The 25,846-nt window shown below is 37.5% G+C and overlaps 1 protein-coding gene across 5 annotated transcripts in view; it reads left to right on the top strand.

Moving 5' to 3' along the window:
• The window catches only part of PTPN20 (protein tyrosine phosphatase non-receptor type 20), a 110,995-nt gene that overhangs the window by 68,784 nt on the left and 16,365 nt on the right, over window positions 1-25,846 (top strand). For 4 of the 5 annotated variants that reach the window (XM_040485673.1, XM_040485672.1, XM_040485674.1 and 1 more), the window contains one exon: window positions 15,241-15,331. In XM_040485673.1, the coding sequence (XP_040341607.1) occupies window positions 15,241-15,331 (91 nt within the window). Of the gene's footprint in view, window positions 1-12,097; window positions 12,247-15,240; window positions 15,332-25,846 lie in introns of all 5 variants that reach the window. The other variant, XM_040485670.1, reaches the window with a different exon arrangement.

The raw sequence follows: 25,846 nt of genomic DNA, 5'->3' as shown, positions 1-25,846 counted from the left end.
GATCATTGTAGTGTTCTCTGATGGAACCATTTCTCCGTTTAGGTCTGCTTTGATTTCTTTTATCAGTAGTTAGTGTGTTATAGTTTTAAACATACAGATCTTGTACATATTTTGTTAGACTTTTATCTAAGTATCTTACACATTTTGGTGCTATTATAAAATACTTTAACTTCCATAGTTCACTGCTGGTATATAGAAATATGATTGATATTTTTGATATTGCCTTTGTATCCCTTTACCTTATTAAATTCACTCTTAATTCTAGGAGTGTTTTTGTATATTCTTTTTGGAATTTGCCTATGCAGACACTCATGTTATCTATGAATGGACACGGTTTTATTTTTTAACCTTTCTAATGTATATGCTTTTCATTTCTCTTTCTTAACTTGTTGAACTAGCTGGGACCTTTGGTGCAACATTGAAAAGAGTACAGAGAGTGGGCTCCGTTTTAGGGGGAAAACATTCTGTTTTTCATCATTAAGAATAATGTTAGTTGGAGGATTTTTGTGGATATCTTTTATCATGTTAAGGAAGTTCTTTCTAGTTTTAGTTTCCTAGAGTTTTCATCATGAGTGCATGTTGAATTTTTTCCCAGTGTTTTTTCTGTATCTACTGAGATGATCTTATAGGTTTTATTTTTGGTCTGTTGATATGGTGACTTATGGACTGTTGGTATTTGATTTTCAAATGTTGAATTTGCTTTGTATTCCTGGGATAAACCCAGCTTTGTGGTTTTTCCTTTTTATATGTTGCTTGATTTGATTTGCTGGTATTTTGTTGAGGTTTTTGCATTTACGTTCGTGATAGATATTGATTTGTGGTTTTCTTTTTTGGAGTGCCTTTTTCTGGTTTGAGTATCAGGGCAAAGCTGCCCTCATAAAGTTGGTTTGGAAGTACCCCTCCTATTTTATATTCTGGAAGAGTTTGTACAAAATTATTATTATTGCTCTCTTAAATGTTTGCTAGAATTCAGTGAAACCATCTGGTCTTGGAATGTGTTTGTAAGGTTTTAAAATACATATTTGTGTTCATTTTCTAGGGTTTTCATAACAAAGTACTAGTGGCTGAGTGGCTTACATAACAGACATGTATTTTCTCACAATTCTGGAGGCTAGATGTTTAAGATCAAGGTGTTGGCAGTTTTGATTTTTTCTGAGGCCTCTTCTTGACTTGCAGATGGCTGTCTTCTCCCTGTGTAGTATCTGGGAGCTGTGATTTTTGTTTTTGTTTGTTTGGGGTTTTTTTTGTAAGGATACTAGTCATATTTGATGAGGGTGCACCCTAAAAATCTTACTAGCTTAATTACCTCTTTAAAGATCCTATCACCAAATACAATCATATTCTGAATTATTAGAGGTTAGGACTTCAACATATAAAATCCCGCCGGGGGGGGGGGGGTTGGACACAATTCAGCCCATAACAATATTCAATGTTTTTAATTGATAAAGGACTATTGAATCATCTTTCTCTTCTTTAATGAGCTTTGGCAGTTTGTCTCATCAATATAAGTTGTCTAATCTATGGAATTAGAACTGTTTATGATATTCCCTTATTAACTTTGTAATGTCTGTAATATCTGACTTGATACCCTCTGTTTTATTCTTGATGTGGTAAAGTGTGTTTTTTCTCTTTGTTTTGTGATCAGTTTAGAGATTTTCATTTTTTTAAATTCAGTGTAATTTTATTTATTTTGATAATTTTTAATTGAAGGATAATTAGCAGTGTTATATTAGTGTCGGGCGTACAATAAATATAGTGATTCAATACTTGTGTACATTACTCAGTGCTCATCACAATAAGTATAATCATTATCTGTCACCAAACATGCTTGGGCTATATTCCTCATGCTGTACTTTTCATCTTCATAATTTATTTATTTTGTAACTGGAAGTTTGTACCCTTTAAGCCCCTTTACCTATTTCACCCATCCTTCCACCCACCTCCACTCTGGCAACCACCAGTTTATGCTTTCTATTTAAGAGTGTGTTATTTTGTCTCTTTTTTTCCTTTGTTTTGTTTCTTAAATTCCACATAAAAGGGAAACCATATTGTATTTGTCTTTTTTACTGATCTTTTCCATGAACTAGCTTTTTTAGTTTCAATTATTTTTCCTATTGTTTTCAATTTTATTGATTTCTGATAAGTTATTTCTTCTGATCTAATATAAGCACTTAATACAACAGATCTTCCTGTGAATACTGCTTTAGTAATACCCCCAAATTCTTGGTGTGTTTTTATTTACATTCCATTCAGAATGCTTTTTCATTCCCATTGGCTACAGCTGAAACAGTTTGAGCACCAACACAATGTAGCATTGGATTATAACTCAAAGGATGAAATAAATGTCTGAGTCCATACTAATATAAAAAAATAATTGAATATATAAATAAATGGGGAGAAGAAAGAGATGCAGAAGAATTCCAAATAAATTATGTGGATATTCCACTCTAAAGTAGATGTATTCCACTCTAATGTGGATGGAGCATAACATCCCATCCCTTAAGTGTGTGTTGTATAGAGTGATTTTCTTCTGAAGAGTACAGTATGGAAAGAGGGATAAAAAGAGGACCTTTGTAGTAAAGAAACATGATACACAGCTGCAACAGGTGAACAAGGTCAACATCAGTCATGTTGATAGTAGGTCCCCTTGATATGTTGTGATGAATATGGCACTTTACCTCTGTGATCTTCCCCAAAACTGATAACCCTAAGCTAATTATGAGAAAAACATCAGACAAATTCCAATAGAGGGGCATCCTAGAATATATCTGATCATTACTCCTCAAACTGCCAAAATCATCAAACACATGGAAAGTCTGAGAAAGCATCCCAGCCAAGAGGAGCCTAAGGAGACATGAGAACTAAAGATCATATGGATTCCTAGATGGGATCCTGGAACAGTAAAAGGATATGAAGGAAAACTAAGGAACTCTGAATGAACTATGGACTTCAGTTAACATATTAATAATAATGTGTTAATATTGGTTAATTAAATTCTTTTTTTAATGTTTATATATTTTGAGAGAGAGAGAGACAGAATGTGCATGCACACAGAGTGGGGAGGGGCAGAGAAAGAGGGAGAGACACAATTCGAAGCAGATTCTGTGCTTTCAGCACAGAGCTTGATGTGGGACTCAAACTTGTGAAGCATGAGATCAAGACCTGAGATGAAATCAAGAGTCAGACACTTAACTGACTGAGCCACCCAGGAACCCCCAAATCTAACAAATGTACTAACCTAGTTTAATTGTTAATAATAGGAGAAACTATAGCAGAGGATATATGGGAACTCTCTGTACTACTTACTAATTTTTTGGTAAACATAGATCTATTCTAAAGTCTGCTTTTTTTTTAAATTGTTCTCTAATTTCTCTTGTGACTTCTTCTTTGATCCATGGGTTATTTAGAAGTATGCTTTTAACTTTCTTAATATTTGAAGATTTTCCAGGTATGTTATTGATTTTTATTTAATCTCATTATGGTCCAAGGGCATAATTTATATTAATTCTTTTTAATTTGTTAAGGTTTGATTTTTGACCTAGAATATGGTCTATCTGGTGAAGGTACCATGTGCACTTGAGAAGAATTTTTACAATGTTGATGGACAGAGTGTTTTATAAAGGCCAGTTAGATGACGTTGTTGTTTAGTTCTTTTCCGTCCTTGCTGAATTTCTGTGTACATGTTCCATTGATTCCTGAGTGAAGAGTTTTTTTTTTTAATTTTTTTTCAACGTTTTTATTTATTCATGGGACAGACAGAGACAGAGCATGAACGGGGGAGGGGCAGAGAGAGAGGGAGACACAGAATCGGAAACAGGCTCCAGGCTCCGAGCCATCAGCCCAGAGCCTGACGCTGGGCTCGAACTCACGGACCGTGAGATCGTGACCTGGCTGAAGTCGGACGCTTAACCGACTGCGCCACCCAGGCGCCCCAACCTGAGTGAAGAGTTTTGAAGTCTTCAGTGATAATTGTAAATTTTCTTTCTTTTTTTTTTTAACACTATCAGTTTTTCATGTATTTTGAAGTTCTGTTAGGTGCATACTCATTTAGCATTGTTACGTCTTCTCTGTGATTTGACCTCTTTATCATTAGCAATTATCTCTTTAATTTTTAGAGCAGTTTTAAGTTCACAGCAAATTTGAACAGAAGGTACAGAGATTTCCCATATTCTCACTGCCTTCACATATGCATAAGCTCTTTCACTATCAGTGTTCCTCACCAGGGTGGTGTATTTGTGACCGATGAATCTGCACTGACGTAACAATACCGCTCTGAGTCCATAATTTACATTAGAGTTCACTGGTGGTGTTGTATATTCTATGAGTTAGGACAAATGTGTAAAGACATGTTTTCACCATTTTAGTGTCAAACAGAATAGTTACACTGCTCTAAAATTCTCTTTGTTCCCCTTATTCATCCTTCCCCCAAGTAACGACTTTTTTAACCCTGGTAATGTTCTTGGTCTGAAGTCTACTTTGGTTTTGATATTCTCTGATGTTAATAGAGCCACTCCACCTTCCTTTGATTAGTGTTCCCATGGTACATATTTTTCTATCCTTTTACTTTTAACTTGCCTACATTTTTGTATATAAAGTGGTTTCTTATGGGCATTGTATGATTGGGTCTTGCTTTTTCACCCAGTTTCCTGATTTCTGTTTTTTTTAATTGGTGTATTTAGACTGTTTGCATTTATATTACCGTCTTTTAACTCTACCATCTTGCTAATTGCTTTCTATTTATTCTTTCTATTCTTTATCTTTTTTCCTTTTTTTTGCAGATTTCTCTAGGATTATTTTGTAATAACATTTTATTTTCCCAATGGCTTTTTAGTTATACCTCTTTAAAATTTTTTTTCAATGTTTATTTATTTTTGGGACAGAGCGAGACAGAGCATGAACGGGGGAGGGGCAGAGAGAGAGGGAGACACAGAATCGGAAACAGGCTCCAGGCTCCGAGCCATCAGCCCAGAGCCCGACGCAGGGCTCGAACTCACGGACCGCGAGATCGTGACCTGGCTGAAGTCGGACGCTTAACCGACTGCGCCACCCAGGCGCCCCTAGTTATACCTCTTTAAAAGTGTTCTCTTGGTTGCCCTGGGATTTATAATATATATACATCTTTAATATTTCACAGTCTGTTTTTTCTATCTTCAAATAACATTATAACACTTGGCAAAAGGACCTTCCAATAGTGTCTTCCTAATTATTCCCATGAATCTTTTGTACAATTGTTGTCAAATGTTTCTTTTACATAACAATAATTATGAAAAATATGTATTCAGTGCTTTTGTTTTAGATAGCCAGTTACCCTCCAGGAAAGTGAAAATTAAGGAAAAAAAGAATTTTATATTTATCTACTTTCATGGAATTTTTACAACTTTTCATTTGTGTAGAGTCAGTTTCCTGTTCTGTAGTATATTCCTTCTGCCTGAAGATCTTCCTTGAGCATTTCTTACAGTGCAAGTGTGCTGCTAATGAACTCTCAGTATTTGTCTGTAAAAGTGTCTATTTCTCCTTCATTTGTTCTGAAAGACATTTTTGTTGGTTGTAGGATTCCCGGTTGTCTTATAACTTGTATTGTTGATGATGAGCTTTTGTATCTGAGGCTTGGTGTCTTTCATTCATTTTGGAGGATCCCCAACCATTGTCACTTCAAATATTTCTTCTGCCCAATTCCACTCCCACTCTCTGTTCTATTTTGGGTTTCTAATTATAGGAATATTAATTGTGTGATATTGGGCTGTAGTTCTTGGATGCTGTCTACTGTGGCTTCCCTGACTCTTTTTTCTCTTTCAGTTTGAGTAATGCCTATTGGCCTATTTTCAAGTTTGCGGATTCTTTTCTAGTCTGTATCAAGCCCATAGATAAGCCCACTGATAGAATTCTTTATTTCTATTATAGAAATTTTCATTTTTAGGATTTCTGCTTGATTTTTTATGGTTTCCCTAGCTCTGATGAAATTCTGCATTTGTTTATGCATGTTGTCCACTTTTCCACTGAAGCCTTTAACTTCGATCTTATTTAAAATTCATTGTCTGATAGTTTTAACATTTATGTTGTATCTCTGTCTTGTCCCTTTGATTGCTTTATCTCTTGGCAGTTTTATTTTTTTTACTTTACTTGCTTCTTTGTGTACATATAATTTCTTTGTTGAAATCTGGATATCTTGTGTTCTAGAGACTGGGGTAAATAAGAATAGGCATACCTCTTCCTTTTGTAGGCCTTCAGTCTGGTGAGTTAAGTCAGTTTAGTCAGGAATTGAGCAGGGTTTGAGTTTTTATGTTGCTAGGGTTACTCCTAGTGCATCACCAGCTTCAAATTCCTGTATTGCTACCTTGTGCTTAGAATGGAAAATGCCAGAGGGTTTATTTCAATGTCTACCCTCTGCTTTAGGTCTCAGCATTGCACTTGAACCTCAGAGAAGGTTTCTGTCAATGACCTTGTTCATTTCCCAGCAACAGAATGCTCTTGTTTGTAATTATGTTACTTGCTAACCTAATTGGGGGTGGGAGTGGATTCTCTGTTGTCTTTATTGAGTATTAGTTGTAGACAGGTGCAGTGTCCCTGGTTCTTAGAGATGGTGCCTTCTCAGTTACCTGTCTTTTCTTTAGGGGTAGAGGATATGTTATGGTCTGAGCCTAGGATGCTTTCCTCCCCTCCCAATTCCCAAAGTTATTGTGTCTTAACTTGTGTTTTGTGGACAATAGAGTTTGCTGCCCTTTTCCCAACTTCTTCTGCTTCTGATCCTTAGGGAAGATAGGGGAAAGGAACTGGATGGGACATCATACCTTGCCTGTAGAAGCTGCTGCTTCCTCTCTGCGCTTGTACCAGGAAGGATGATTTCTGGAGTTCCTCACTGTATCTTAAGTTTTTATTCTGAACTTCTGATGATGTCCATACATGCACTATCTTTTGTTTTTTGTCTCTTCTTCCACAAACCATGAGATCATGACCTGAGCCGAGATCAAGGGTGGAACGCTCAAGTGACTGAGCCACTTGGGTGCCCCTGTAATCATGTAGTTTTGATCTTTATTTTCTTAGGTCTGTAAACTTATTTTTTACCTCATTCTTTTTTTAAATTTAATTATTATTTAAGGTTATGATTCAGCATTTGTTGGGTTGAATCCAGAAATCCCTATTTTCTTTCTTTCTTTCTTTCTTTCATGTGAAATTTATTGTCAGATTGGTTTCCATACAACACCCAGTGCTCATCCCAACAGGTGCCCTCCTCAATGCCTGTCACCCACTTTCCCCTCCCTCCCAACCCCATAAACCCTCAGTTTATTCTCAGTTTTTAAGAGTCTCTTATGGTTTGGTTCCCTCCCTCTCTAACTTTTTTTTTTCCTTCCCCTCCTCCATGGTCTTCTGTTAAGTTTCTCAGGATCCACATAAGAGTGAAAACATATGGTATTTGTCTTTCTCTGTAGGACTTATTTCACTTAGCATAACACTCTCCAGTTCCATCTATGTTGCTACAAAAGGCCATATTTCATTCTTTCTCATTGCCACGTAGTATTCCATTATGTGTATAAACCACAATTTCTTTATCCATTCATCAGTTGATGGACATTTAGCCTCTTTTCATAGTTTGGCTATTGTAAGTGCTGCTATAAACATTGGGGTACAAGTGCCCTATGCATCAGCACTCCTGTATCCCTTGGGTAAATTCCTGGCAGTGCTGGGTCATAGGGTAGATCTATTTTTAATTTTTTGAGGAACCTCCACACTGTTTTCCATTATTTTCAAGGCACTTCCCAGGTGATATTGATACAAATGTAGATGTGGCAGGGCACCTGGCTGGCTCCACTGGTTAAGCGTCTGACTTGGGCTCAGGTCATGATCTCACAATTTGTGAGTTTGAGCGCTGCATTGGACCTGTATTGACAGCTCAGAGCCTGGAGCCTACTTTGGATTCTGTGTCTCCCTCACTCTCTGCCCTTCTCCCAGTTGTGCTCTGTCTCTCTCTCTCAAAAATAAACAAACATTAAAAAATTTTTTAAAAATGTAAATCTGGCCTCTTTTCTGATGCTTTCTCCATCTAAACCTCTGTGCCCCATAGGTGTGACCTCCCCTCTGGCTCTAGGGTAAGACCTGGGGAGGCATCAGAACTGAGATGTAGGGGAGTTTTGCTGGCACCGGTAGGGAACAGCTAGGGAGGAGCTGGAAGGATGGCTTGAATTTTGCACAAAGGTTTTTTTGCACCCTAGTCTGTGCACTTGGGTTGAGGTTGCTGTGAATGTTGTATAGTGGCACCAGTGATCACTCTAGCTGATTCTTCAGCACTCATTTCATCTCTTTTCCATCGAGCTGCAGCAAGGCAGGTTGAGAAATTGCTTTTAACTCAGGGTGTGAACCTGAATGATCTGAGGATATGCCAGTTAGGTTTTGCCAGTTTTGTTTTGCCAGCTATGTTTCAGACACTTGGCCTGCCTGAAATTCAGGTAAAGGTTTGTTGGATGTCTTGGGGAAACTTTGTCCTTGCATTTAAGAAATAGTTTGTATGTGGGGCGCCTGGGTAGCTCAGTCAGTTAAGTGTCCAACTTCTGCTCAGGTCACGATCTGGCAGTTCATGAGTTCGAACCTCTCATCGGGTTCTGGGCTGACAGCTTGCAGCCTGAAGCCTGCTTTGGATTATGTGTCTCCCTCTCTCTCTTCCCCTCTCCTACTTGTGCTCTGCCTCTCTCTCAAAAATAAACATTAAAAATTTTTTTTAAAAAGAAAATAAATAGGTTGTAAGCAAGAAAATACATGGCTCTGATTGCTGTTGACCATCTTTTTGTGACCATGAGGAGAATCTAGCTTTATAATAGCAGCTGATCTCTGGATAACAGACTATAAGTGATGCAAAGAATCTGGGTTGTCAGTAGTATTTTAAAAATTGTGGTAAAATACACAGAACATAAAATTTATCATCTTCACCATTTTTCTGTGTACCGTCCAGTGGTATTAAGTACATTCTTACTGTTGTGCAAGCAATACCACTATCCATCTCTAGAACTTTTTCCTCTTCCTCAACTGTAACTCCGTACCCATTAAGTACTTAACTCTCCATTCTCCCTCCCCCAGGCTCTGACAACCACCATTCTACTTTCTGTACTGTGAATTTGACTACTTTAGGAACCTAATATAAGAGGCCATTCTGTTTTTTGGGGGGCATCTGGGTGGCTCAGTCGGTTAAGTATCGATTGGACTCATGGTTTTGGCTCAGGTCATGATTTCACAGTTTGTGAGATTGAGCCCCACATCTGGCTCTGTGCTGAGAATAGCTGAGCCTGCTTGGGATTCTCTCTCTCCTTCTCTCTCTGTCCCTCCCTGCTCGCGTCTCTGTCTCTCAAAATAAATAAATAAACATTAAAAAAAGAGGCCATTCTGTTTTTTAAAATCTCACTTTTAAACTCATTTAAAATAATTTATATTCTATTACTTCTTCCTACAGATAATAGATCTACAATATAAGTTATGTTGCATTAAATTTTTTTGCCTACCATATTGCATTGCTCATTTTTTTTCTTCATCTTGCATTTTATTTCCATCTTGCTCAGTAACATGTATAGTTCCGCATCTCCTTGATTTTTCAGTTTGAGCATGAATGAATTCTTGTTGATTCTCATTCCATTTGATTTGATTAGTTATCTTCCATTATAAACTACACTTTGAGGGCTGGATTTTGCCTGAGCAGATAATGACAAATGTGCAGAAGGGTTAGGGGAAAAGGAACAGAAAACTCACAGGGTGTGGATGAATTGTTGTATAGAAGATATTATAGATTAGCTTACTCAGCTTTGATCACATCCTTCTCCTAACTTGTCTTTCTGTATGGCCCAAGCAGGAAAACTAAAAATTACATTTCCCGGAAATCCTGAAGTTATGTGGGTTTGACCAGTTGTATGCACTTAGCCAAGACTTAAATCTGTGGAGAAGCTCTCAAGTTGCTGGTACGCACCATAACACGCATGGTATTCCTTGTGTCTCATTATGACTGAAATGGTACATCACTAGCACCAACAGTTGTGGTGCTGACTTTCTAATTCCTCCATGGTTGCTATAGTAGTGTCATCCAGGAGCTAGTGGTTCGAGCAGCAGTGTCCAGCTTCCTCAGATTCCTCCTTACAGCAAAGCTAGCAGTTTTTGTGGTAGACCATTCTGCAGTGTTATTTTTGGACCATGTTAGGGGGAAGCACCTGTTCTTCAAACCTGTCCAATGATGTCAAACCAAATAGCTAGAAAAGAACTGCCCCTCTGCAAAAATCCCATTGCCATTATTGTAGCTGAAGCCTGACCTGTCCACCTTGATTGGAATTCTTGGACCAGGCCACAATAAAAAGAAACCAAATTCAAAATGATGTTAACCACAGCAATATATTTTCTCCCATAATGGAAGTGCAGAGGTAGGAAGTGTTCCAGGTTCAATTTGATCAGTTTCTCAGTGATGTCATTAAGAGCATAGGTTCTTTATGTATATATTTTTGATATTTGCTGTATTCAGCTCACTCCTTTTATGTCACAGTAGGGCTGCTTGTAATAATCAGGGTCTTATATGTCTGTATCTATATCTGGGCAAGGGATGGAGATGAGAGAGAGGCTTGCTTCTCTTCCTTGCCCGCAAGCCCTGAATATACTTCTTGCTTCCCATTGGATCAAGTCATCTACATATTGTGAATTATTCACTGGCAAGGGAGTCATTGTGGAATGATCACTTATGGCTTTAACTAACCATCAGGGTAGAACCAGTGTTGGAGAGTCAGCAACAGTGTCCATTACAATCATTCTACCTTTTCTTTCGTTTCCTCTCTCCCTTCTCTCAGCTTTTGTTCTAGCAAGGCTGGAATACATGGGAAGCTCTAAATATTTTTCTGTTGGGCATCAACGATGATCAAAATGGCTTCTACTCTTGCAGAACTTTAGCTCCCCCTCTAGGCTTCCTAGATCTCCTCTCATATTCAGGTTAGAGATATTTGTGAGAAATTTTAGGATTTCTGTGACTATCTCTCCCAACTAACAGCCCCTCACTTCCACCCCTACAAAGAGCTTTTGGTTAAAATAGGGTTCCAAGACAAGAAGAGTTTCACAGGGCTGTGCACATTCTTAGAATTTTTTACTTTTTATCCTCATTCTTTTGTGGAATTGCTTCATATATATATATATATATATATATATATATATACACATATATATATATATATATATATATATATTTGCTGGTGTTAACTTTATTTTTGTTCATATTATTTGGCTTTGAAAAGAGATTTTGAGAACTGGCTTCACGTGAGCATTTTACTTCAAAATTCTGAAATTTTAAAAATATTCTTTTAATACTGACTTCTGGATTTATTGCATTTTGGTCAGTGGACATGATCTGTAAAATTTCGGCTGTTTGGAATCTAGATTGTCAACATGACATAAAACATCATCGTTAAAAAAAACCCTCCATGTGTACTATTGAATAGCATGTATTCTCTTCTATTATTATTGGTTATAAATGTGTAACTATATAATGTATATATATATGCATATAATACATAATTGCAAGTTATATATTATATATATTTTTTAGTCTTATTAGTGATATCACATAGAGCCTCTCTATCCTTGTGGGGGGTGTATTTGTGTTGTATGTCTGTGTGTGCATGAGTGTCCTTGATCTATTTTAGAGTGAGAAGTGTGTTAGACTCTCCACATCCTCTCCTCTCAAACTCCAGGGATGTTAAATACTTGGTCTGAGGGAAGACAAAAGTTCTCACTTTTTCCCATCCAAGTCTTGTTTGCACATGCTTGCTGTGCATAATTGTCAATACATATACTCAATTCACATTGTTAAATAGAACACTTCTCAGTCTATAGCATCTTTTATTTATATAGCACTTAACAGTTTTTCCAAGAATAGTGGGTTTTGTGTAATTTCAAAGTACATAATCATGATTTTTCAAACCAAGAATACTTTCTTTCAAAGTAACAGGTTTCTTCACTTCTGGAAACACAAATTTCCAGTAATCCATAGGTGGCTGTGCCTTTATTTAAGAAAAAGCAACAACAGAAAGAAAATCTCCCTTCACATACATACAAGTAACTTACAAATGTGAATTTTTCTTTTTCTTAGGTATACAAATTGTTTCTGAAAGGGAGCTAGCTCAGCTGGCTCATGTTCGACCATTAATATTCAGTTTTCATGAGCAATTAACCATCAAGGATTGTTTTAATGTGCTTGAGAAAAAAGTAGCAGAATTTGAAATCCTCCAGGAATTTATGGTAAATATTTTGGTTTTAACAAAAGTCTCTGATTTTCCACATTACTACTAGAGGGTTTTTTTCTTTTTTTTTTTTTTCTGTGTTTTTTAAATTGAGTACTTTGTTTTTAAATATTAAGTTTGTTTTTAAAGAAATAGGTGTATATAGTTAAAAAAAGAGGTTAAATAGCATGAAAGGTTAAAAAATGGATAAAGTATCTTTTTTTTCTCTCTTGACTTCCTAGGCTCCCTTTCCACTATTAACTTTGTCATCCAAATGTCCAGAAAAGCATTAGCATGTACTTTATTCACCATTACCCTTTCCTTCCTTAAAAAAAAATGTGTCACCTGAGAAATAATTTCCAAATATATTATCAGTACATATAGCTCTATCTCCTAAAATCTCATTCTTTTTAAGGGTTGCATAGTATAGTTAGTTGTATAGCTCTAAAGGCCTTCTTTTCTTTACATAGTCCCCTATCATGCTCATTTAGATTGTTCTAGGCTACTATGAACAGCAGTTACCCCCCTTCATATGCCTGTACATATGTATGAGTATCCTTTTTTTTAATGAAAGACTCCATCACGAGTATATCTTTCTTTGTTTTTTGGTTGTTTTTTCTTTTAATTTTTTAAATATTTATTTATTTTTGAGATAGAGTAAGAGAGAGAGACAGCACGGGGGAGAGGGGCAAAGAGAGAGGGAGACACAGAATCTGAAGCAGGCTCCAGGCTCTGAGCTGTGAGAAAAGAGCTCGACGTGGGGCTTGAACCTACAGATCATGATATCATGACGTGAGCTGAAGTGGGACACCTAACCGGCTGAGCCACCCCTGTATTAGTACTCTTTAGAACAAATTACTAGGAAGACCACCAGTATTTTGTGCTATTTAATTTTTGGATCTTTGCTTATCTCTTACATGACAAATGATTTCTTGTTGATGATCTAATTGACACTTATTTGAGAACAGAGGAATTACTTTCCATATTTTTTTAAAGCCTTTTATATTTATTTTAGTGAACTGTTAGTTCCAATTCTTTGCTCAATTAATGTTTATTCTTTTTCTTATCAATTGATAGCTTTATATAATGAAGAAATTGTCTCTTTTGTATGTGCTTTATATGATAACTTTCCTCCCTTGTTGTATGTGCCACACATACATGTGCATACATGCACATACACATTTAGTAAGAAGAGAGGTATTTTTTAGTGGTCAAATACGGCAATCTTTTGGGACTTCAGGGTTTTCTGTATCCTTTAGATGCCCTTTCACTCTAAGATCATAATTATTTCATGTTTCTTACTAATATCTTTTAAAATGTATAAATTTTTTAAAATGTATAAATCTTTGATCCAACTAGAATTTAATTTTTTATAAGGTATTTGTTAGGGACCCCACATTATATATCTATCCTCTTGTCCCAAGATCCTCTTGAAACTTCTATTCAGTGATGTAAAAGGCCACTTTTATTATATACTGAAGTGATATATACACTTTAATGTATTCTTGGACTTCTTCCATTGATTTGTTTATTCATATGCTGTTACCAAACTCTATTAATTAGTGTAGCTTCATGGGATCTTTTACTATTTGTTCAGACTAGTCTTCCCTCATTTACTCTTCTTTTACAAAATTCTTCTAGTTCTTCCTACAGATATTTTTTCCCAAATTAATTTTAGGATTAATTTGCATAAAAATTAAAAGGGTAAAAATCTTACTATCCTACTGCTTAACACCTTCTCTAGCTTCTCATCGGCCATGTCAGTGGTTGCCAGCACTTATTTAAAGACTGGTGGTGCCAGGTTGGCTACCGAAGGGTTACTGAAGAGCTTTTGAAAAGTATAGACTCACAGGCTTTATCCACAAATATTCTCATAGACTAGGACTGGATACATCTCTGCTTCTTTTGTATATGAAACAAGGCCTTCCTGGGTAGTTTTCGTTTCCCTCTGGGCTAGATCATGTTCTCTGTTCTCTTGTTCTCATCCTATTCACTATTTCCCCAAGAGGAGATGTATGCCCCCGTGCCTTTATTCCTGTCCTTTTACCTGGAGTGGTACCTGCTCACCTCCGCTCTCCTTGCCTTCCGCACACACACATACTGTCATATGACTAACTTTTGATGACAGTCATCAGTGCTACCATCATACTAGCATCTCTGTACATTGATCTCCTAGGTCCCCCTCTGACTGCTCTGATAGCTCCTTAAGGATGGGAAAATTTTCAGGTTCATTTTTGTATTCCAGTATCTAGAAAAGTGCTGAGTATGTATTAAATGTTCAATCAGTGTTTACTGAATTCACACTTGGTAATGAAATTTTTTTGGAAGGGAGAATTCCTTAATTGATACCTGATAATTCCTTCATGGGCCAAGGAGTAAATTGTGAGTCTGCTTGTATTTTTTTTGGTTTATGTTTATATATATATTTTTTGTTGTTATTTTTATTTGTTTGCTTATAAAATAATAGATTTATGGGTAAGTCCAAGAAGGGAATGTTCTGTATTGGCTTTTTTATGAAAAAGGAAAAATATTGAAGTTTAAGGGAAAAAAGCATCTTTAGAGAGATTAGCACTTTCTTATCAAACAACTTGTTGATTGACATCTCAAATTTGAGGTATTTTCTATAGTATTTTTTTTAATGTTTATTTGTTTTTGAGAGAGGGAGACAGAGCATGAGTAGAGGAGGGGCAGAGAGAGAGGGAGAGACACAGAATCCAAAACAGGCTCCAGGCTCTGAGCTGTCAGCACAGAGCCCGATGTGGGGCTCAAACTCACGAACCACAAGATCATGACCTGAGCCAAAGTCAGACACTTAACCAACTGAGCCACCCAAGTGCCCCTTTCTGTAGTATTTTTTAATGCGGTTTTGACTTCACTTATCATACAACACATTTAACATTGGGTCATGCCATATAGAGGTTTAAGGATCATGAACACTAAGCAAAGGCAGATTTTTTTTCTTGTTTCTTTTTGTCGTAGTAAATATGTGACTTATATTTCTTACCTTTTAAAGACTTTAGATTTTCAGAACCTACCTGGTGAGTTCAACTCTGGGAATGATCTACGCAACAGAGACAAAAACAGATATCGAGATGTTCTTCCATGTAAGCTAAAAATGGTTTTATTTTCCTGTTTACATTGCGGGAAAGATAAAAAGTGGGTTGTATGGCTTTCAGTATTAGGCATTTTGACCTGTGATCATGACAAAGAGCTCTGGTAGCTAGCTAGTGGGTAGCCTGGGCATATTCTTAAATATGCTAGAACATGGTCAAGTTCAAGTCTTCTATTCCAGGTACTTCTTCCAGCAACTAACATAGGGTTATTTACAGAAGTCTTTAAACCTTCTTCTTATGCATATGCTACTTGTCAGGCCATGAACTATATCCAAAATATAAAGTCTAGTAGTCTGAGACACCTCTTACTTTTGGTACCCCAAGACCTAACCACTTTCCTTGGCCATTTTGTTTAGACACACGGATACAGTGGAGCTATTTATATCCTCTGCGTTGGACAATAAAACTGCCAATCTACCCTGCAATAGGAGGTTGCTCTTTGATTTTCTCTAAGGGCCCTCCACATTGCTTCCCTGTACTGGGTGAAGCTAGTGCCCCTCTCCTTCCCACCCAGTTGCTCACAGGATTTATCTGTCTCAGGCCATCCAAAGAGTAGAAACAAAATACAAGACATTTTTAATTTTAGGCAGGAAATCTCATTCTATGCCTCACATTCCTTTCAAAGTAAAATATTTTTCGTGTTACTTTACCATTTTTCTTCCTCCATCTTGAGCTTTCTCCTTCCTCCTGTATCTTATTTACTGTAATCACCCAGCTGTCCACACTAGAAAACTTTGAGTCACGCGCAATATTCAAAAGTGGTCACAAAGCCCTTTTAATTCTACTTCCTTAATACCCCCAGAATCTTCCCCCATGTCTCAGTTCTAACCACTGCTTGGATTGAGCCGATTTCATCTCTCGGCTGGTCTGTCTTCTTCACTGCTTCCATGCCCATCTACTCACAGCAGCTACTGAAATGACTTTCCTAAAACACAAATCCCTTCCAAGCTCTTCTTTGGCTCCCTGTTACTGTCATGGTAAAGCTCTTTAGCATCATGGCATCTATTCCACCTCTGTTGCCACAGCTCTCTGACAGAACCTCTTTTGGTTTCTGGAATTCATTCTCTTTCTTTGTCTCCAGGCCTATGAACCTGTGGTCCTTGCAAGAACCATCCATCCTCCTTTCTTTTCTGAGGTAATTCCTACTGTTTTTCAGAGCTAGCTCAGCCCGACCTTCCTTGTGTTCCTCAAAGCTAGGTTTGGTGTTTCTCTAATAGTCTCATACCATCTTGTGACTGACCTCCCCAATTTACCAAATTATATTTTATTTATCTATTTATGCTCCTGTTTCTCCCACTAGACTTGAGGTGGTTATCATAGAAATTAGGGTAGAATAGTGACTGCCATAATTAGATAAATACCTTTATGTTTAGTTGGTTCATTCAGATCTAAAATAGCTTTATTATTATAGACTAATGAGTACCTTCCCAGATAGTTAAAATATTAATTCTGCTATCTTCTGTGGGGAGAGTGTGCAGAAGTACATTGATGAATATTCCTGAAATCGGGGTAATGTTTAAGAGATAATACCAACAATTTGGTGCTAGTCTGAGAAGTCAGAGGTTCCAGTTATGTAATTCCTACACCTACATGTGCAGTTAGCCCTCAAGGAACCAAATGCAAACAAGACTTTAAAATGAGGATTACAAGAAGCTTGTTTTAGGATATGGGGTACGTTTGACATTTGGTCTGGCTTGAACTCTTTACTCTGGGTACAAGAAGAGTGACAACTAAAGAGAAAAAAGATGTGAAGATACAAAAAGTTCAGTGATTAGGAAAACAGTATGGAATTTCTTCAAAAAGTTAAAAATAGCACCAGCAATTACACAACTAGGTATTTATTCAAAGGATACAAAACTACTGATTCGAAGGGGCACATGCACCCCCATGTTTATAGCAGCACTATCAACAATAGCCAAAGTATGGAAAGAGTCCAAATATTCATCAACTGATGATTGGATAAGGGGATGTGGTGCACATATGTAATGGAATATTACTCAGCCATCAAAAAGAATGAAATCTTGCCATTTGCAGTGACATAGATGGAACTAGAATGTACTATGCTAAGCAAAATAAGTCAGTTAAAGACAAATACCATACGATTTCACTCATATGTGGAATTTAAGAAACAAAATAGGTGAATATAGGGGAAGGGAAGGAAAAATAAAATAAAAGCAAAAAGGGAGGCAAACCACAAGAGACTCTTAACTCTAGAGAACAAACCAAGGGTTGCTGGAGGGGAGCTGGGTTGGGGGGATGGGTTAAATGGGTGATGGGCATTAAGACATGCACTTGTTGTGATGTGTACTAGGTGTTGTTGTATGTAAGTGATGAATCACTAAATTTTACTCCTGAAATAAAACAAAACAAAACAAAACAAAACAAAAGTTCAATGGCTAAAACTAAGGAAAATCATGTAAAACCCTTTGATTTTCTCTTAAAAGAAAATCAGTTGTTATTCAGTCAACTTTTGTTTTAAAGCCCACTGATTTATCTGCCTTATACTACAGTGTAATTTAATCTCAAATAAGCCTCCTTAAGTAACAATCATAGAAAGTTTTTTTTCCTTTTAGAGAGAGAACATGCACGTGCATGTGAACGGGGGGCAGAGAGGCAGAGGGACAGAGAGAGAGAATCTCAAGCAGGTTCCATGTTCAGTGTGGAGCCCAATGTAGGGGTCAACCCCAGGACCCTGGGATCATGATCTGAGCCAAAATCAAGAGTTGGGCACTCAGTCGACTGAGCCACCCAGGTTCCTCAAAGGTTTCTTTGATTTCTTCACCACACATTTTTTGAAGTAATAGAGAAGGTTCAAAAAGAATCACATCAAGAAAGCCAGGAAAATAATTCATTTATTCCTCTCTTCAAATGCTGGGAAGACTAATTGGGAGACTCACATATCTTGGCACACTGCAAGTATATGCAAGCCTCACTTTGCATGGCTCCAGTATGCACAAATTTCAGTTAGTGTGTTTAGTGAAGAACACCATTCCCCCAACAACACAATTCAAATTTCAGTGATCACAGTATATTAACTATGAGTAATTGCATAAAGTACAAACTTCACTTCTAGCTCTTCAGTCTGCAGATTACTATGTAAATAACAGATGTGCATCATGATCAGTGACTAACCATGTCTTTTTTTTTTTTTTTGCTTCTTTTAAAATACTACTGCAGTTGGTCACTGTGTACCTGTTACTCAGCTCATGCACAGATAGCGAAGCGCATAGTTTTGTTGCCTCCTTATTTTTTAGTGATAAGCCCACGTTACCTTTTATAAAAATGGGTTATCAAAAGTTGCTTGGTCAACAAAGATGAATTGAAGCAAAGAAAGGAAAAGTAGTAACACTGGGATGAAATCCTAATAGAACAAGAATAGAGTTAAGAAGAAATAGTGCCTTGGAAAAGGTTATAGAACAATCATAATTTGTCCTGTTGATTATTAAGATCTTTTGCAAAGTTTCAGCTTGTGCAGTCATATTTATGGCCCTATACTACTACGCAAAGCAGGAATGGGCCTTATTATGTACCCAGGGATTTTTAGGTATAAAGTAAATATCTTGCATTTGTATACCATTTTATAATTTGCAAAGCATTTTAAAATGCATAATCTTATATAATCTTTATGAAATCCTCCTGAAGTAGACCATTGGATATCATAATTTCTACTTCACAGAGGAGGGAATAGCTCTGAGGTTAAAAGGCGTTTTGAAGGCTAATAAAAGAGTGGGGCCATACCACATGTCATGGCCTAATACTTTTTCTGTTTCTTGTCTTCGGGTCAGGATCTACTCAGAACTAACTAATAATGATAGTGACTTAGATTTCTATTAGTTTTCCACTTTACAGAGCACGTTTTCATATATGTCATGGAGTGCTGTCTACAGTTATGCAAGGAAGGCAGAGCAGACGATATCTGAATTTTAGGATGCAAGCAATGAGGAAAGGGTAATTTCAACAAATGGTTCTGGACAGTTGCATTTTCATATATTTAAAAATGAACTATACCCTTATCTCACACCTTACATAAAAATTAACTCAAAATAGATCATAGGCCTAATATGAATTAAAACCATAAAACTTCTGAAGAATACTTGGGAAAAATTTAGTGTTCTTGGGTTTGGCAGAGTTTTTCTTAATAGGACACAAAAACCCCAAATTGCAAAAGAAAAAAACAAATTAGACTTTTTTGATTTAAAACAAATATTGCTTTTCAGTGTACTGTTATGAAAATGAAAAAGCAAACAACGGACTGGGAGAAAACACATTCAAAACATTTGTCTGACAGAGGGCTTTTGTTTAGAATGTGTAAAGAAATTGGGGCTCCTCTGTGGCTCTGTTCGGTTAAGTGTCTGACTTTGGTTCAGGTCATGATCTCTTTTGTCCGTGAGTTCGAGCCCTGCATTGGGCTCTTTGTTGACAGTTCAGAGCCTGGAGCCTGCTTTGGATCTGTGTCTCCCTCTCTTTCTGACCTTCCCCTGCTTGCTCTCGCTCTCGCTCTCACGTGCTCTTTTGTTCTCAAAATAAATAAGCATTAAAAAATGTTTTTAATTAAAAAAAGAAGAATATGTAAAGAATTTCTATGGCTTGATAGGAGGACAAATAACCCAACAATAACTGAGCAAAATATTTAAGTGGCCGCTTGAAAGAAGATGTATGGATAACAAATATGTGAAAAGATGTTTATATCATTAATCAGTAAGAAAATGCAAATTAAAACTATAATAAGATACATTTTACATGAGATACACTTTACATCCACTACAATGGAAGTGAGTTTAACAGTTTCTTATAAAGTTAAGCATGCTATTGCTGGGTCATAGGGTAGATCTATTTTTAATTTTTTGAGGAACCTCCTCACTGTTTTCCAGAGTGTTACTTCATTGTCCTCCAGCTTCCAGTGTTTCAGGTAATAAATACGATGGTATCGTGACCTTATTCTAAATTTTTTAATGTTTATTTATTTTTGAGAGAGAGAGAGAGAGAGAGAGAGAGAGGGAGAGAGAACAAGTGGGGGAGGGGCAGAGAAAGATGAAGACACAGAATCTGAAGCAGGCTCCAGGTTCTAAGCCATCAGCATAGAGCCCATTATGGGGCTCGAACCCACGAACCATGAGATCATAACCTGAGACAAAGTCAGACGCTTAACTGACTGAGTCACCCAGGCGACCTGGCCTTATTCTGTAAGAAACATATTCTTTCATTCATAAACCTTATGGCATTTTAATTTTTTCCTGGAATTCAGAAATGTTACCATGTATGTTTCATTTCATTGGTCTTATGTAGAATTCATAGAACCTTTTAATCTGAAGACTCAGTCTTCCTTTAGCTCTAGGAGAGTTTCTTCAGTTATTTAGTAATTGGTCTTCCTCTCTCTAATCTGTTTTTCTTTTTCTGGAGCTCCTATGATTTGTAGGGTTGGTCTCTTGGATCTTTTTTCTAAGGCTTTTCATCTTTTTCCTAATTACCTCTTTACTTTTGCCTCTTGGTAGTTTTGCATATACTTCCTCCCCCCACCCCCAACCTAGTTTTAGTTCTTGCTTTCTTTCATTTGGTCTTCTAGGGAACTTATTTAAGTTTCAAGAAAACCTTCCTCCTTCCAATCATCTATTAAAATTTTTAGCTTGTGTGCTGCTTAATCTTATATGTCAACTTGGCTAGGCCACACTACCCAGATGTTTGTCCAAACATGAGTCTAGATGTTGTTGTAAAAGTATTTTTAGACGTAATTAAGACTTAGATCACTGGGCTTTAAGAAATTCAGATCATCCTCTCTAATATGGATGAGCTTCATCCAATCAGTTGAAGGCCTTAAGAAAAAATGATTGAAGTTCCCCAAGGAAGAAGCCATTTTGCCTCCAGATTGCCTCTGGACTCAAGACTGTAACATCAGCTGTTCTTCGGATCTCCAGCCTGACAGCCTGCCCTGCAAATTTCAGACTGGCTGCATAGTTGTGTGAGCCAGTTCCTTAAAATAAATCTGTCTACTGTATATATATATATATATATATATATATATGGCCTATCAATTCTGTTTTTCTGGAGAACACTGACTAATATAAATTTTGGTACCAAGAATGATTCTAGAGGAACAGAATCTTAAGGATGAGTTTTATGAATTGGTTTCCTACTCTGATAAAATTTAAAGGCACTAATGACTCTATTTCTAGTAGTAAAGAGAACAGTGATAATCCATGGTGTAATAATGGTAACAGAGATAAATAAAATCTCACCATTGGCTTTTCCTTTACAAATACTTATAAGAAGCAAGGTCTGGATGACTGTGTATTTTATACCTTAGAACATTTTTGTCAACTAACAAATATAATGAGATTGGCTGGTTGTTTCTAATTGTGCTATGCCAAGTAGGGGAAAAAAAGGATGATCTCAGGGATTTGAATTTCCAGCTCAAGCATCACATAAATGACCTAAAAGTGTTCATGTTTTCCCTGAAAGAAACCCTTATCTCCTGTAGCCATGGAGCTCAGAATGTTGAAAATCAAACCCAGGGTCTCATCCTATGAATGGCTGACTTACTTTGCAATTTGAATTCCATACTTTGCAGGGTGTTTGCTATTAAAATGAGGGCATAGAATTTAAGAAAGAATGGGATTATGAAAAACTGAGAACATATAGCAAAGTCCTGGTAAAGATAGGCACATCAAACCCCTAAATGCAGAAGAGTCTTGTTTGCCAGTACTACTGACGCTGGCACTAATCTGACACTAATTCCAGGAGACCAAAAGTGTCACCCTGGCCCACCAGGAAGAGGGGTACTTATGGAGGTCAGATAAGCAACGGAGTTTTAGCTTGGGTCCATTTCCTAGTGGGTTTGGTGTGTTCTGAACCACTGTGGTTATTTCTGCAGTTCTGGAATGCATACTTGGAACAGGCATACTCAGCAACTGGCAGAATCCCTACCTGTGGAGTGAGGCCAGTTATGGTGGAAAAGGCCAAATGGAAGCCTGTAGATCTGCTTCTGTCTAGGAAGATAGTAAACTAAAAGCGATGCTGCGTTCTTGAGAGAGCACAGAGAGATTAGTGCCACCATAAAGAATTTAAAAGGTGCAGTGGTGGTGATTCCCACCACATCCCCATTCATCTTACTTATTTGACCTGTGCAGAAAACAAGTGGATCTTGGGGAATGACAGTGGATTATTATAAGCTTAAGCATGTGGTGACTGTAACTGCAACCATTGTACCAGGTGTGATTTGATTGCTTTAGAAAATTGTTACATCCCCTGGTACCTAGTGTATACCTGTTGATCTGGCAAGTGCTTTTTCCCCATATCTGTTAGTAAAGACCACCAGGAGCAGTTTGCTTTCAGCTGACATGGCCAGCAATACACATCCAATGCCCTATCTCAGGAATAGATCAGTTCTCCAGCCCTATGTCATAGTTCCCAAGGATTTTGATTAGCTTTCCCTTACTTAAGACATTATACTGGTCCATTATATTGATGACATTATGCTGATTGAATCTAGGGAATAAGAAGTAGCAATTAACTACTCCAGACTTACCAGTAAGACATTTGTGTGTCACAGGGTGGAAAATGAATCTAACAAAAATTCGACCTCTTTGAAATTTCTAGAGGTCCAGTGGTGTGGGGAATATAAAAATATTCCCTTCTAAGGAGAAGGGTAATATGTTGCATCTGGCCTCTCCTATAGCCCAAAGAGGTAGAATGCCTCATGAACCTCTTTGGACTTTGGAGACAGTATATTCCTCATTTCAGTGTGCTACGCTGGCTCCTTCACTAATATGGGTTTTGAGTGGGGCCCAGGACAAGTGCAAGTTCTACAAGTCCAGGCTGCTGTACAAGTTGCTCAGTTGATCCAGTAGATGCAATGTCAGTGGAAACTAGGGGTACTGTTTTGAGCCTTTGGCGGGCCCCTATGGCTGAATCAGAGCCCAGGCCATGGGCTTTTAGAAAAGCCCTGCCAATCTCTGTGTATAACCACTCACCTTTTAAGGAACTGTTTTGCTTGCTATGAGGTATTAGTAGAGACTGGACACTTAACTACAGGCCATCAAACCAGAAAGTAGAGCGTGCAAAGCAGCACTCCATCATCAAATGGAAGTTGTAGATACAAGGTTGGGTTTGAGCCAGCCTTGAAGGCACAAGTAAGTTAGATGAAGGGACCAAACTGTCCATGGTCTTCTTTCCTTTACCTCCTCTCTTCCAGCCTGCATCTGTGACCTCATGAGGAGTTCCCTATGATTAGTTGACTGAGGAAGAGAAAATTGGGATCTTCTTTACAGATGGTTCTGCACCATATGCAGGTACCACCTAGAAGTAGACAGCAGCAACACTACAGACTTTTTGGAGGGCACATCCCTGAAGGACAGTGGTGAAGGGAAATCCTCTCCATTGGTAGAACTTTGGGCAGTATACTTGGTTGTCCGTTTTGCTTGGAAGGAGCAATGGCCAGAGGTACAAATCTGTACCAGTTCAGGCGCTGTGGCCCATGGCTTAGCTGGATGGTCAGGGACTTGGAAGGAACATGATTGGATAGTTGGTTACAAGGAGTTCTTGAGGAAGAGGTATGTGGCTAGACCTCTTGGGATGGGCAAAAATAATGAAGATATTTGTGTTGTATGTGAATGTTCACTGAAGGGTGACTTAAGGAGAGGATTTAATAATCAGGTGGATAGAATGACTCATTCTGTGCATACCAGTCACTTTCCCGGTCACCCGTGCATTACCCAGTAGATTCATGAACAAAGTGGATGTTCTGGCAAGAATAGAAGTTATGAGTAGGCTCAGCAACATTAACTTCTAGTCACCAAGGTCAACCTTGCTGTGGCCTGTGCTGAGTGCCCAATCTGTCAGCTGTAGAGATCAACAGTGAGGCCCCAATATGGCACTGTTTCCCAGGGTGTTCAGCCAGATACCTGACAGCACATTGATTACATTGAACTGCTTCTATCACAGAAGGAACAGTGCTTTTTTCAGTGCCTTTTTTTGTTTGTTTTTTTACAGAATAGATATTGTGTATGGATTTGCCTTCTTTGCATGCAGTACTTCTACCAAATCTACCCTCCAGAGACCCACAGAATGCTTTAGCTAACGTCATGATAGTCCACACAGCATTGCCTCTGACCAAGGAGCTCACCTTGAGGCAAATGATTTGTGGCAGTGGACTCGTGCTCATGGAATTCACTGGTCTTAACATATTCCTCATCCTCCTACAGCGGCTGGGTTGATAGAACAGTGACATGGCTTTTTGAAGACTCAGTTACAGTGCCAGCTAGGTGGCGGTAACTTAAAGGGCTGGGGCAGTGTTCTCTTGGAGGTCCTATGTGCTCCAAATTAGCATCCAGTACATGTTTCTGCCACAGCCAGGATTCAGGAACTGAGAACTGGAAATGGGAGTGGCACAGCTCACTAAGACCTCTAGTGATCCAGTAGCGAAGTTTTGCTTCCTATCTCTGTGACGTTATGCTCCGCTAGTCTTGAGGTCTTAGTGGCCGTCTTCAGTAATGTTGTCTGGCATTTGAAGTAGTCTTTCCTTGAGTCTTCCTTGAGGGCCAGTAGATCATAGAGTTACTTGCGGAGACTGTGGAATCTAGAAGAACTGCTGCCTAATAGGGAACAAATTACTTAGCCACTTTGAGTAAAAGTGTCTCATCTGAAAAGCATGCATAATATACCTCATTCAAAGGATCGTTCTGAAGTTCAGATGAGGTGATGCATGCAGAATACATACATGCTGCTTGGGCCTGGGTGCATGTGAGCACTAAATTCTACAACTGTCTCTTCCCTTAGGGGAACATTTCTCCTGTGATCACTTGAACTATTTCCTTACTACTGTGTATTCCATAGTTTTGCTTCTGAAATTCCTTTTATGTATTTTCTTTATATGCTCTGTACTCCCTAACATTTTACTCATTATTATCATTGTTTTCATCTTTTTTTCTGAGTTCATGGGGAAATCTCTAAGCCAATTTTCTAAATCACTAATTTGTTTTTCTATTCACTTCTCACTTTAGAGGTTTTAATTGAGTAATTGTGGTTTTTATCTGAAGGCAAGCTTTTATTAGTTTAGATTGTTTGATTTTCACACATTTAATCTCCCTTTTAAAAATAAATACTTTTCTACTATAAAGTAGTACAAGTTCACTATAAACAATTAGGTAATAAAATAGCCACTAGTATTTTGGTGAATACTTGCCAGGTTTATTATTATTATTATTATTATTATTATTATTATATGTTTATATAAAGTAATATAATGTATTTGTATATATGTTCATATATGAGGAAGACCTTTTGCTTTTGTTACCTCCTTTATAATTTAATAACATGTCAATAAACATGTTATTCTTTTTAAATAATAAAATAATGTTCTCATATTTCATTTTGTTTTTTTATTATTTTTTTAAAATGAAATTTATTGTCAAATTGGTTTCCGTACAACACCCAGTGCTCATGCCAAAAGGTGCCCTCCTCAATACCCATCACCCACCCTCCCCTCCCTCCCACCCTCCATCAACCCTCAGT

This window comes from Herpailurus yagouaroundi, unplaced genomic scaffold (genome assembly GCF_014898765.1).
Source record: "Herpailurus yagouaroundi ecotype Mexico unplaced genomic scaffold, PumYag 163, whole genome shotgun sequence".
Lineage (NCBI taxonomy): Eukaryota > Metazoa > Chordata > Mammalia > Carnivora > Felidae > Herpailurus > Herpailurus yagouaroundi.
This window is presented reverse-complemented; position numbering and strand designations above follow the sequence as displayed.